This window comes from Fistularia commersonii, chromosome 24 (assembly GCF_037954325.1).
Source record: "Fistularia commersonii isolate RoL2024-O1a breed Wild chromosome 24, RoL_Fcom_v1.0, whole genome shotgun sequence".
Classification (NCBI taxonomy): Eukaryota; Metazoa; Chordata; class Actinopteri; order Syngnathiformes; family Fistulariidae; genus Fistularia; species Fistularia commersonii.
The window spans coordinates 10,518,088-10,532,962 of NC_141307.1; the positions used below are offsets into that span (position 1 = coordinate 10,518,088).

General features: G+C 36.4%; 1 protein-coding gene across 3 annotated transcripts in view; it reads left to right on the forward strand.

The window, feature by feature from the left end:
- ppp1r9a (protein phosphatase 1, regulatory subunit 9A) overlaps positions 1-14,875 on the forward strand; it is a 40,343-nt gene that overhangs the window by 19,422 nt on the left and 6,046 nt on the right. For all 3 annotated transcript variants that reach the window (XM_086171596.1, XM_086171597.1, XM_086171595.1), the window contains exons 6-14: positions 4,323-4,458; positions 5,559-5,702; positions 5,865-5,918; positions 7,340-7,569; positions 8,381-8,477; positions 10,332-10,467; positions 12,026-12,114; positions 12,207-12,321; positions 12,439-12,490. In XM_086171596.1, coding sequence (XP_086027722.1) covers positions 4,323-4,458; positions 5,559-5,702; positions 5,865-5,918; positions 7,340-7,569; positions 8,381-8,477; positions 10,332-10,467; positions 12,026-12,114; positions 12,207-12,321; positions 12,439-12,490 — 1,053 coding nt within the window. The remainder of the gene's footprint in view (positions 1-4,322; positions 4,459-5,558; positions 5,703-5,864; positions 5,919-7,339; positions 7,570-8,380; positions 8,478-10,331; positions 10,468-12,025; positions 12,115-12,206; positions 12,322-12,438; positions 12,491-14,875) is intronic.

Sequence of the window (14,875 nt, forward strand, 5' to 3'; positions counted from 1 at the left end):
CATTTATTACATAAATATTACTTTATATAAAATTGACATATATACATTAATCAATTTAATTATTATATATAGAGGGCGGTCTCTCCCTTTTTTATTTTACTGGTGTTCTGGTTTGTCACACATGCTGGAGAAGTCAAGACAACTTATTTTTTAACAAATTACAAATAAATCGCCCCAAAATCTGAAATGTAATATAAGTCGCCTTAGTAAAAAAACAAAAATCCTGTAAATAAGTGAATGGATGATATCAACAGCAATAAATTAAAATACAACAAAAGGTCCTATTCATTGGGCAACGCTTTGATTTGATTTTCCTCTCTCCATCCTCCCCTACCTTTTTCTGCTTCTTGGTAAATCCTTTCCATCTCTCTGTCTAATCATTAAAAGGTTTTATGGGTGGTTGTCCTAGATTAGCTCCTTTAGCTATATTTATCCCAGCCAACGAATCATCCAGGTTTTGTTTTGTTTTTTTTTAAAATCTGATTTAACCCCTCGTAAAGTCACAGGAAGGAAAAAATTTGCTTTGTAGCAAGCTATCACATGGGAATAATAAAGATGGTATACATTTCACAACGAAAAATTAAAAAAAAAACCCGAACACATTATAGTATATGAGTCATGCAGGGCACATTTTGAAATATATGAATGCACTTATGTGCTGCAGTGATGTCTCAAGTATAAAAAAAGGTGATTTCACAGCATTAATTACAAAAGACCCTCACCACTGCTTTTTATTTTAAGAGGATTTGCATATTTCCCAAATTGCATGTAGCATTAGCATTTATAACAGATTAGCATTAGCATTTATATCAGATATTTCTTTAGTTTGCCCATGTTGCCCTTCTGCTGTTCACATTCACAGGGATTTTTTTTTATCCGTGACTGTGTCAAGCACACGGTATCTGAATAATATTCGATTTATTTACAAAGCGCCTTCCATAAAAGTGAAGGTGGCAAAAGGATCCATGAAGCTCTGAGAGTATCATATTTCGTGATTTTTACTCATAAAATATGAACCACATGTTGTATGCATATTTTAAAAAAAAGTGCGTAAAAACACCAGAACACCAACACCAGAACCGACAAAGTCTTAATGCCCAGCCGGAACCCTTAGTCGAGGTCCTCCATGCTTCTTGACGAAGGTGAAAATAGTAGCATCATTCTGGCTTCAACGTCCTCCAATTCTAGGTCTTCATCAGGTGTAGCTACTGGGGAAACCCAACGAGAGGTTTGCTGCTCAAGCTAGACAAAGCCGCACCCTAGAACATGCAGTGTACTCTCAGGGGCAAGGAAATAGCAACCTCACAGGAACCTCCCAGAACAAAATCCAGTGGCATTTGAGAACCGGCATCTAGTTTGAAGAGTTAGATGGCACTGGGCCCTGAGGTGATTGATTCACTAGTGGAAGAAGCTGAATGCACTCCAGGAGTGTCTTGCCACCATGGTGGCAAGGGTGGTTAACCAAAGAACGTACTGGTATCGAAGGACAACCTGATGAATAGAATCCCATTGGACTCCTCATGAATAACCCGCCTTCGCATAAACCGGAAGCTCCTGTCAGGCAGCCCAAATGATTTGTTGTCAAAACAAGGAGCCAGATTGCAGCTATTACCCTAATTTCCGGATGATAAGCCGCGACTTTTTTCACCTAAACAACAATGCGGCTAATATATGGACTTTTTTGGGTGGGGGACGCTAACGAGCTTCACGCCGCTAAAACGTTTATCCTCGTCACATCGGACCGATAAAATGACCGGGAAATTCTGAGTCCGTTCAACTCTGACACCGAAGAAGACGACTTTGACGGTTCTAGTGCGCAGGAGGAAGCCCGAGATAGCGATCGGCTAGCCGGTGCGCCCAATAGTCTGGAAATTACAGTAATTGTAAAAAGCAATCGTCAACGACCCAAAGGCCAATGTCCATTATCCCAATATGCCCAGAAAATTGATGCTGGACTGATTGCAGCATCAACAGATTCCTAGTGGTGACCTGTCAGTAGAGGGCGCTCGGTACCCTGCAGCAATCAATCTAAAGTGGTAAAGAACTGCAGGATATAATTTTGAATAGGGTGTTGGTAGCCACATGGATGAGTTAGCTGATCAAAATCACCAAAATCTTCAGGTCAAAATGTTAGTCGGCCTTGTTAAGTGTGGTCTTCATCGTCCAAAAGAGATCCAAGCCAGTTGGACTGGTCGTGGGCGAGGACAAGGACAGTTCGAGTAGGTGGGCAAGGTCGTCAGTTGCAGCCCGCGGAGAAACTGGCAACAACAAGGTAACCGTTATGATGACTTGCCAGAATAGTAAGTTGGCTAAAAGAAGAGAAGCCACAGCCAACAAGACAAGGACACTCCCCGTAATTTGTGGAGATTCCAACACCCCTGAGGTTGTACACCGGAGTCTGGTCAGAGCTACTGCCCAGGATGAAACAACCAATACTAGCTGCTAAGTAAATAGTGACAAGCTCTTGCACAGCATAGAGGCGACCCCAAACGAAGACGATGCACGAGGGAAGTACGCTAAGTATGCCTTCTGAGACTTCCACTTCACAAGCATACAAGTCACGCTTGGGTTGGAACAATTGTCGGCTGCTCCTCAGAACCGCTGCCAGGAGATGTGCTTGTCCCCGACCGGAGCCGACACTCTTTCGTTTAATTCCGCGTCTTGCCCTTCACTTGTCCCCTTACATTAAAATCGCCTAATCAAATCTGCCTGTCTGCTGAAGCGTAAGGCCCCTTTCCTCGCCGCCTTTAGAAATACGCCAAAGACCCGAATTCACTTGATTAAACCCCATCTCACATCCACTCGCCCTCACTTCCTCTCTTGTTTGCTCCTCTTGCTGAGCACACAGACAAACTTTTTTTTTGAGTTATCAGGATGATGCATTAGAAATTATATTCATTCATGTGGTTTTTGAGCAATTGGTGAGTGCTTTTACCGCGTCAATCCAAACTGATAGATTTAGATGTGATTGTTGTTTCGACTGCGTGCATTTTAATGAGAATTGCCCAAAAATATTTCACTTTGCTATCATTTTGTTTTTTGTCCTCATTTTTTTCTTCAACTTCTTTCACCATCCTCAGCCCATATGCTTTTTATTTTATTTTTTTTATTTTACAATATCTCAAAAAGATAAATCATCCTAAAATAGAATATTTCTAAAAGAAAAGGGGAGAAAGGGTTAAGGCTGCAGTCAAAATATACAAGATACAAAATTGATATTTAGTTTGCAAAAAAAGAGGAAAAAGATACAAATATTGCACATATGTATTTCCAATAAAAAACAATAAGTGTATAATGAATTTGTGATCATTCGAATAGACACAAAAACCAATATATACTATTTATTCATTGAAATGAAATGGAATAAACGGATTCAAGCTAAATACACCTGAGAAATATTTTCATATACGCTAGGAATATGAACACAAGTGCGCATTGATTGTATAAGATTTGATTATATTTTATATTTTTTATCAATTAGGTGCAAAAGTGCATTTAAAGAGACAATCATTTCTTATCATTGCATTGAGTTCTGTACGTCGTCCTGTATATTTATTAAACTAGCCGAGGGGTCGGCAACCCTCTTCGATCCTTCTGATGCGTCTCCCCTGTGACCTTTGAAAATAATTAACAAGTATTTAATTAAAATGTAATGTATTTTAGTTTGTTCATTTTTTTAAATGTCATTGTGATTTGAAGATGATGGCTTATCTTGTAGCATCTAAATCAAATGTAAAATAATTTTGTTGGTCTTAATGAACAACTGCACACACAGAGGACGGCATTTTTGGCTTGATGCCGGTGGATAATTTAAGTTCTGCCTTTTTTTTCATTAATACAAGAAGGACTCAAATAGACATTGAGTGATTTGCTTAAAAGTAGTTTGCATGCAACTACTAAATGCAAATACTAAATGTAATGTAGTTCTTTTCTGCAGATCATTGGTTCAAATAAAATGCAACACATATTTTGTTTATACATATCACGAAGACAAAGAATCCCAAAAACGTTAGAAGCCATGTTAATTCATTTTAAATTTCAAAGTTGTTTTTTTTTCTTGTGGTGAAACGTGTCCAAATAGCTCTTTGAGCGGTGAAGGATGCCGACCCCAGGTTTAGACTAAGTATTGAAACCGGATTTAAAATACAAAACGGATTTCCGGGACCATGTCGGTTGCTAGTTATTCGAATTTCTACACCAGAAGCGGCTTAACAAATGGGAACGTAGCTAAACGGTGCGCTGCTGCTGTTTTGCAACCGTCCAGACTTTGGACTCTGCACATCCATTGTTTGGCTGTGTCATAATGGTGCGCTCGGTTGCAGGTTTGTGATTGGCAGAGAGCGTCCTGGTCAGCAGAGTGAGGTGGCCACGCTCATCCAGCAGACCCTGGAGCAGGAGAGGCGACAGAGAGAGTTGCTGGAGCAGCAGTACACTCACTATGACGCCGATGACGACGAGGTAATACCCACCGGCGAGTTCCATTGGGTATCCGCAACTTTTTATTTTCCGTTGATCGTATCGGTTGTGTTGCATCAAAAAAGGTCCTCGCTTGGATTCCGGTCTTTCCTCTGGGTTCTCTGGTCTGCTCCAAAAATGTGCAGGAACCCTAAATTGTCCAGGCGTGTGAATAAAGGGGTGAATGGTTGTATGTCTGGTAGCCACGGCGACAGGATTCAAAACAACTGCCTGGCTTTGCAGAAAAAATTCCACAACTGCCTCCTGTGCAACTTCTAGATATTTATATTTATAGTTTACTATATGATTTTCTGAATGTCCCCATAGGAAAGGATAGTGTAGTCTTATTTTGTTCGTAATTTATTATTGGTTCATTTTTCTGTGGCATTTTTTTTTTTGTGGCATGAAATGTTTAGAAAAAAAAAATCAAGCAAAACAAACATGTGATTTTATTTTAAATCATTTTAATGTGTTTTATTTTAATGGATTGCATTTTATTTGATTTTATTTCAATTCATTTTAATTTGAAAAGGCTTGAAAACAACAACACTCGTAAAAAAAAAGAATAAATACATGTAATAAATGTAACGCAACATCAGATAGCCAAAGAACATATTGAGCAATTAAATTAAGTTCAATATAATTAGATTGGTTGTTAATTTTGTTTCTATTTTATTTTAATTTATCGCATTTTATTTTATATTCATTCGTTTCAATGCATTTTAATTTGAAAAGAATTGAAAACAACTGCAGCACTTGTAAAATAAAAAAAGACAATTATAACTAAATGATATACTGTGCAATTCAATTCAATTCAATTAAATCTCATTAAAGTTGCAGTTGCTCCTAAATGAACAAAAGTTTTCAGTCTTTTTTTTTCTTCCCCTGTTTAAACATTAAAGGGCTAATAATCAAATATCAAAACTTAATTCTGAAATTGTTGTCCTATATTTAAAAATATATAAATAATAATACATTTTATCATGCCATTAAAATATTTATCTGGTGAAATAAAAAGAAATAACAAATAAATAAATACTTTTTTTTTTTTTTTTTTCCCAAACCCGCATCCACGCTTTGTTTTTATGTTTTTTTTTCCCCAGCGGACCGGGGAATATGCCACGGACGACGAGGAAACGGGAGCAGGCGATGAGAAAAACATCGAGGTGTTCGACTTACCCGAGACGGAGGAGATCACGTCTCCGTCCGAGTTGGACGCCGTGAAGCTGTACCAGAAGTTCAGAGAAGTACGGCGACTGAAATGCTTAGTCCCTGAACGTGAAACAACCGCTAAAAACATACGTTCAGGAAAAAAAAAAAATACTGAGAAGTGCGGGCATCCCTATTCCTGGCACACATCTGATCGTTCTTTCTCTCCTTTTTGTTTTTTCATCTTTTGCGGAAAACAGCTCCAGGTCAAACACACGGTGACGGAGGCCGAGATACAGAAGCTGAAGAACAAGGTAAGTGTTGGAAGGCGGCGGTTGCCACGGCAAATTTAAAAACAAACATATGCGTGGCTGGTGGCTGCTTCCTTTGCAACATCTGATTCTTAAGTCTATGTATTCTTTAACGTTATTTATTTGTATTTTGTCCCCAAAAGGCCCCCAAATTAAAACATTGGTTCATTGGTCACTAGTTTGTGGAATTTTTTGACGGATTAAATATTTGGGGGAAAAAAACTGACAAATATGACATTCCGTAACAAGGCAAGTTTTAATCAATTGAATAAATAATATGAAAATTCAAATTGATGAATGATATTAACTGTTCGCTGCTAGCTCCCGCCGGGTGTGTTGAGCTCAGAAGTATTGAGACTCGGTTTAGGATTGTGATTCTCAAAAAAAAAAAGTTTACATTTTATTTTATTGTATTACATGCATTTTCCTCTATTTTATTTTATTTTATTTTATTTTATCGCACTTGCATTCTGTTTGATTTTATTTCAATTCATTTTAATTTTGAAAAGGCTTGAAAACAGCAACACTCGTAAGATATAAGAATAAATACATGGCTTATTACAATTTAAGAAATGTATTACAATATGAAATAGCTAAATGACATATTGAGCAATTAAATTAAATTCAATCTAATTAAATTAAAAGGGTAGTTATTTTTACTTCTATTTTATCTTAATTCATTGCAGTTTATTATGTACTCATTCATTTCAATGCATTTTAATTTGAAAAGTATTGAAAACAGCTGCTGCACTGGTAAAATAAAAAAAAAAACAATTATGACTAAATGATATACAGTGCATTAAATTCAATTCAATTAAATCTCATTAAAGTTGTAGTTGCTCCTAAATGAAAAAAAGTTTTAGATCTTTTTTTTCTTCCCCTGTTTGAACATTAAAGGGCTAATAATTAAATATCAAAACTTAACTCTGAAATTGTTGTCCTATATTTCAAAAAATATAAATAATAATACATTTTATCATGCCATTAAAATATTTATCTGGTGAAATAAAAATAAATAACAAATAAATAAATACATTTTTGATTTTTTTTTTCAAACCCGCATCCATGCTTTTATTTTATTTTTTATTATTTTATTTTATTTCATCTAAATGTTGTTTAAATGCAATTTAAATGTTTTTAGATTCTAATTTAATTCATTTCAATTCTTTTGCATTTGAGAAGGAAAGGTAGAAAAACTTGTAAAATAAAGAACTTAATAAATACATGGCTTATTTTGATTTATGAAATGTTTATGTTTCACAATTTTAAATAGCTCACTGTGCAATTCAATGAAATATTGAAATAAAGTTTGAAATAAATCCATTTTTTTGCTTCCCTTGTTTTCAAGGTTTGATGAATTTCATTTCGAACCTGCTTTTCCGGGCAATTTCGATTTTTAATTTTTCATCCTTTTTCTTTTTCAGCTGGCGTCGGTGGAGCGGGAGAAGCAGCGCTGGGAGAAGGAGAAGAGCCAGCTGAAGGCCAGCATTGAGGAGAACAAGGAGAGGATGCTGAAGCTGGAGAGCTACTGGATCGAAGCGCAGACCCTCTGCCACACCGTCAATGAGCACCTGAAGGAGGCCCAGGCGCAGTACCAGACGCTGGAAAAAAAGTACAACAAGGCGAAGAAACTGATTAAAGATTTTCAGCAGAAGTGAGTGACTTTTTTTCGTAAGACCTCGGAAGATGCGGACGAGCGTCGTCGTCGTCGCGCGGATGTTGTGGATGACATCTTCAAATGATCTTCATATGGGGGAGGGTTTTTCCTTGTGACAATCATTTTTCAAAAAATATTCAGTAATATATATCCATATGGATCCAGCAACCTTTTCTTACCTTTAAAATGAGTGGTATTTTCTAATTATCTTTTTTTTTTTTTTAAATAAATAATAATTTAGAATAAATTGGGCCTGTGTGGACTTTAAAATAGCAGTTATTCAAAAATAATTTAATGTCATTAAGTCAAAAAAATTCATTTTATTTATTAAATTCTATTAAAGCGTCCATCAAAAAACGCATCAAAATAACTTTTCATTAACTTGCAATACGCAACCTTGCCACTAGATGTCGCTGAATATTAAAATACGTAATTTGCATGTCAGTCTGTATCAGTGGATTACGTTTCCTCTGTCTGGATGTGAATTAATCCCGTTCTTAATCTTTTCGACTCCGCCAACACTTTCTAATCTCATAGCTGACGGTTACTTATCAACTTGTTTTGAAGGACTGGGTGGAAAAAAAGGAGGTTTAAAAAAAAACAGGAAAATCACAGTTCGAGGGCGACTATTTCGACAATGGCGCAGTTTTTTTTTGTTTTACACAATACAATGTTTTTTGATTTAAATTTTTTTTGAAAAATGGCAATAAAACGTCTTCAACTGATGTGGGTTATATTTGCAATTTGAAATAAGCGGGCGCGACCTCGCACTCGCCTCAGGGCCCTTCTTCCTCTTGCGCTCCTGCAGAGAGGTGGAGTTCATCCAGAAGGAGGATTCCGAGAGGCGGCGACTGGAGGAGGCTGAAAAAGCGCACCTGGCTGAGATCCAGGGACTTCAAGTCCGGGTAAATCATCTCATTTCACGTCACTCTGTCACATCAAGCCTCGTCCAGCTTAGCAAACCCCCGATTGCAGCATTTCATATATCACCTCTTAGGCTTTAACTCTTTTGTCGTTCTGTATGCGTTCTGTATGTACGAGAACTCAATTTTGTTTGCACAGGCATCGACTTTACAGTAAATGTGAAATATAGTAAAATGCAAATAGTTAAGGTGCAAGTTGTACATGAAAAGTCCCTATTTACAACCGTGGTATGAGGCGGTGCAGAAGTTGTATGCCCGTGCAGTTAGGTAGTAGTGGCACACCAGTAAATATATAAAATATATGAATAAATATATAGATATCTTATTGAACAAATATGCATAAAAAAGATGTGGCGGTGAATATTTACAATAGTATTTACAGTTTTGTTTTTTTTCACAACATTGCATTTAACGTTCAAATGCAGTGAGTATTTATTCAAAGGTTTGGTGGTTCAACAGTGGGTACATTTTCTTTTAATAATAATGTGCGTCTGTAAGATATACAAATATCAGAAGAGTTTAGAAATATACTATAAAAGAAAAAAATATAACATAAAGAATGTATATGAGGTTTAAACTTAGTACTTTAAACTATTTATTTAAGGGCTTGACGGTTCAACATAGGGTGCATTTTCATTTAATAATAATGTGCTTCAGTAAGATATAAAAATATCAGAAGAGCTTAAAAAATATACTATAAAAGAAAAAATTAAAACATGAGCAGACGACTCATGTTCCATTAGGCTTCTTCGCGGATTCTTCAGGTCATAACATCCCATTTGACTCCAGACATTGTCAGAAGTTGAGAAAAGAATGCAGAAAAAGCAGAAAAGGCGCTTTCTTAGTGGACATCCACACAGCCAGCCTTTTCCGTTTGAAAAGACCAAGTCTTCCGTCTCGTAGTCTGAAGCAAATCCGTTAGAGCCGGCGTCGGTCTTCCCTTACTTATTATCTCCTGCTTAGAAAATTCTTTCAGTTTAGCTACAGTATATAATCCTCCAAGCAAGAGGAAAAAATAACAGGATGGCTGAACTTGACTTGCTAACTGTTTACAGTAGCTTGCTAATGCTAATTCTATTATTCTTTAGCCGAGTAGTAAAAGGGATCCGTGGGATCACCAGTGCCCCCTACCATGAGGCACCGTCACTGCGTGCCTCACTTCGTGTGTCTTCGCTGCCGCTTTACGATCGCTCGGCACGAGAAACACGTTACAGTTGTTGCCGAAAAAAATTATACACATCAGCTAAAGTATGGAAATTTAGTATACTTATTAGCGCTTGAAGTGTTTGAAAATTTTAATAGTGACATCCACAGAGACAGCAATACGGTCTCAGCCACACAGCATGGCAACACAGTTGGCAGAATTTTTTTTTTTTTCAGCGATTTTGTAAAAAAAAAAAAAAAAACGACTGAAAATGGTGAAGTTAGGTGGAAAAAAACTTTAGAGTACAAATCACTGAATAAATATAACCATTTAATTTTTTTTTTAATCTCACTTTTTTTTTTTTCCATGATGCCAGGTGAGGCCCGGCCTCACCTGCCTCTACTGACTCCACGTCACTGACTAATAGTGACGGGTTATGAAGTGGCCTCTTTCCAGAAGCTAGCAGGGTGAGCGTTGTTGGTGTGAGGAGTCACTGCGTCTTTAGCCGTGAATATAAACGCAAGCCAAAACAACTCCGAAATTTTTGCAACACGGGCATCTGTCTTCCTCCCAGACGGGATGTTGACAGCGGATCTTTGGCGCTCAGGGGCCTGCAGTCAGCACTGTTGTCAAACGCTATGAACGACGCATCCTCCCCCCCCCCCCCCCTTTCCGCCCCTCCTTCCCTGCAGATCGCAACTTTGGAGTCGGAGCTGATGCAGCTGATGAAGCAGAACGGCATCCAGGTCAACAACAATAACAGCAACAACACAGAGAGAGCGAGCGCCCTGCAGCAGAACCCCGCCAGGACGGCGGCTCTAGCCAGAGGTCTGCTTATGTCATGCATGTTCTTTAGGCTTGTGTTAGTTACATATAAGATAAAATAATACTTTATTGATTGCTGTCACATCAGTGCAACAATAACTGTGGTACAGTGGCGCAGTGGTTTGGCCTCATGTTCTGCCAGGGTTTCCTCCCACAGTCCAAAAACATGCAGGTTAATTGGAAAAAAAATTGGGAAAATTGCCCTGAATGAATGATTGAGTGAATGGTTGTTTGTATTTATGTGGCCCTGCGAGGCTCCAGCATCCCCTTTTACCCAGATAAGCGACAGAAGATGGATGGATGGATGATATAAATATAAATAGAGGACACAAGTGACAAAACCAACAGCAAGGATGAAAATCGATAACAGAAAGACAACAACAACAAGGATAAGAACAGATAACCAAAATGACAACAACAAGGATAAAAGTAGATAAACGGGATGTGAATGGAATGACAACATGGATTAAAATACATAACAGAATGAGGACATGACTTGTGAATGAGTGAGGTATATATATATACACATATTTATGTTTGTATGTATCTGTGTACATATATATATATATATATATATACACAGTATATATACATATGTGTGTGTTTATATATATATGTATATACTTGTGTGTATATATAAATGTATACATATGTGATATGTGTGTGTGTGTATAGATGTATGTATATAGAAAAAAACTGAAAAAATATAATAATTATATTCACTGCCCCTTTGGCCATACGTTGAGGTCAAGTTACAGGAAATTACTTTTGAAAGAATTTTTAGAGAAATAATAATGTATTCACAAGTATATGTATTTGAACAATAATGCATTTATTCATTTTTCCATTGATTCACTTAATCATTTATTTTTCCCAGTCCTTCCTATAGACTACATTAGACTTTTGATATAATATACACACAAACTCATGCACTTTTTATATACACTCACACACACATATGTGTGTGTATGTATATATTCATACATGTAGATGAATATATTATTTGTTTATAATATATCTAACTATTTATCTGTTTATATTACTTGTGCAATTATGCATTTTTCCATTTAATTCATTCAATTGTTAAGTATATATACCTATAAACATAAATACCTACACAGATATATATTTATGCATTGATACACTCATATATTTGCTGAAGTATATCTTCAAACATATCTATATATTTCTGTATATATATATGTATATATATGTGTGTGTGTGTACACTACATTAAAAATATTTTTGGGTTTAATATTTCTCAATAATTAAATCTACATTGCAAGTTTTTCCTTTTTTTTTCTTCTGAAAATGGCATCTTTACCTTTTTTTTCCCATTAATTTCACAGACAACTTTTCCGCCAAATAATTCAGCGTCAACACTGTTTCTGAGCAGACCTATCGAACCCTTATCATAATTTTTTTCTTCTTCTATATAAATATCATACTAATGAGCTCATATGCACATAATTGATGGTTTATTACACACTTATGTGATGTGGAATATTTTATATAGAACATTTTCTTGGTCATACTGAATAAGGTGTGTGTGTGTGTCCAGATCTGCGAGAGGGCTGTCCCCGTTCCCCCGGCAACCGCAAGGGCTGCAGGCGAGCAGCCCGAGACAGCAGCAGCTCCGCGGAGGGAGAGGTGTGAATAGAAACCGCAGGCCTCCACGTGCACGCTATGTTTACATGTGGGATTTGCATATCTAACCGAGCCTCCTCCCATCCACGTCTCAGCTCTTGGAGGCCTACAGCTGCTCTGCCGACGCGATGCAGGGGGCCCTCGGGGGTCGAGTAAGCGCCGAAAGCTCTCCGAGGCGAATGCGAAACCGCCATCAGGCCTGCAGAGAAGGTCAGCGTGCAGAAATGGCTCCATAAACGTTTCTAATACCATATTTCCTCTTTTCAAAACGAAAACCTCCTCGGCTAAAGCGGTGGTGATTTCAACACCGTCTGTTTTCGGTCACAGGTTCCCAGGGTCCCACAAGGTCGAGCCCGTCTCACGTTGCGGAAGGCTCCGGGTAAGGGCTCCTCTGGACAGTATGCAAAAAACATTAAAAACTAAATATCTATATATATCATGAGTGAGGGAGCGGATGGTTTTATTTCTCTGTGTGACGTGTCGGTTGGATGCTATACTATGTCGTGTGAATAGTGCATGTCATCATATGGTGTGCAAATGCAAGGCTAAATGGTTTTATTCCTATATACATATATATATATATATATATATACTGCTCAAAAAAATAAAGGGAAGACTTGAACAACACAATGTAACTCCAAGTCAATCACACTTGTGTGAAATCATAGTGTCCACACAGGAAGCAACACAGATTCATTTTGACTTGTTTTAAGGACATTATATCAAAGTTGGATCAGCCTGGAGTTTGTTTTTACACTTTAATTTTGAGTGTGATTCCTAATCCAGACCTCCATGGGTTGATACAATTGATTTCCATTGATCATTTTTGTGTGATTTTGTTGTCAGCACATTCAACTGTGTAAAGAGCAAAGTATTTCATAAGAATATTTCATTCATTTAGATCTAGGATGTGTTTTTTAAGTGTTCCCTTTATTTTTTTGAGCAGTGTATATGTCTATATATATAAAATACACAGATAATGGAGTGAATAGTTGTATGTTTTTATATGAAGCTGTTAATGGTTTTATTTTCTATGTCATTTGAATTAGGGAGTGAATGCTTGTATGTCCTTATATGAAAGTGTAAATAAGAGGGTGAAAAGTTGCGCGTCTCTATAAGGCGTGAGAATGAGAGGGTGAACGGTTTTATTTCTGCATGTAACGTGAATGAAGCAGTGAATGGTTGTACGTCTCTATATAAAAACCTGAATGAGAGGGTAAAAAGGTGCACGTCTGTATTATGTGTGAATGAAAGTGTGATTACCTGCATGTCTGTATGATATGTGAATGCAAACCTGATTGGTTGTACTTCTATATAGGACATTTGAATGTGAGTGTGAATAGTGTGTGTCTCCATATGATGCGTGAATGAGAGAGTGAATGGCAATTGTCTATATATAATGTATGTATGAGAGGGTGAATGGTTTAATGTTTCTATTTAATTAACGAATGAGGGCGTGAATAGTTGTATGTTTATATGAAAGCATGAATGAGAGTTTTAAGAGTCGTACGTCTATATGACGTGTGGATGAGGGGGTGAATGGTTGTATTTCTTTCTATGAGCGTCTTTGTGTACCTTGAAAAGCGCTATACAAATCGTATGTATTATTATTATTATTATTATTATTATTTTAACGTCTGAATGGAGGGTGAATGGTTGTATGTTGATATTAAAGGCAAATGAGGGGATTAATGGTTTTATTTCAATATATAACATGTGAATGAATGAGTGAATGGTTGTATGTCTTTATATGAAAGTGAATAAGAGGGTGAATGGTTTTATTTGTTTCCATAGTGAGAGGGTGAATGGTTGGATAGTTCTATGAAAGTATGACTCAGAGAGTGAATGGCAATTGTGGTTATAAAACAGATGAGAGACTGAATGGTTGCATGTCTCTATATGGCATTTGAATGAATGAGTGAATGGTTTTATTTCTCTATATGTAAAACATGAATGTTTTTTTTCTATAATGTATGAATGGTTGCATGTCTCTATATGGCATGTGAATGAAGGGGTGAATGGTTTTATTTCTCTATGTATAAAACATGTGAATGTTTTTTTTCTATAATCTATGAATGGTTGCATGTCTCTATATGGCATTTGAATGAATGAGTGAATGGTTTTATTTCTCTATATAAAACATATTAATGTTTTTTTTCTATAATGTATGAATGGTTGCATGTCTTTATATGGCATGTGAATGAAGGGGTGAATGGTTTTATTTCTCTATATATAAAACATGTGAATGTTTTTTTTATAATTTATGAATGGTTGCATGTCTCTATATGGCATTTGAATGAAGGGGTGAATGGTTTTATTTCTCTATATATAAAACATATGAATGTTTTTTTCTATAATGTATGAATGGTTGCATGTCTTTATATGGCATGTGAATGAAGGGGTGAATGGTTTTATTTCTCTATATATAAAACATATGAATGTTTTTTTCTATAATGTATGAATGGTTGCAAGTCTTTATATGGCATGTGAATGAAGGGGTGAATGGTTTTATTTCTCTATATTTAAAACATGTGAATGTTTTTTTCTATAATGTATGAATGGTTGCAAGTCTTTATATGGCATGTGAATGAAGGGGTGAATGGTTTTATTTCTCTATATTTAAAACATGTGAATGTTTTTTTTTATAATTTATGAATGAGAGGGTGACATGTCTATATAAATGTGTGAATGGTTGGATGTCTGAAAAAAAAGACTAAATGAGAGAGTGAAAAGTAATGTGTGAATGAGAGGGTGAATGTTGAAT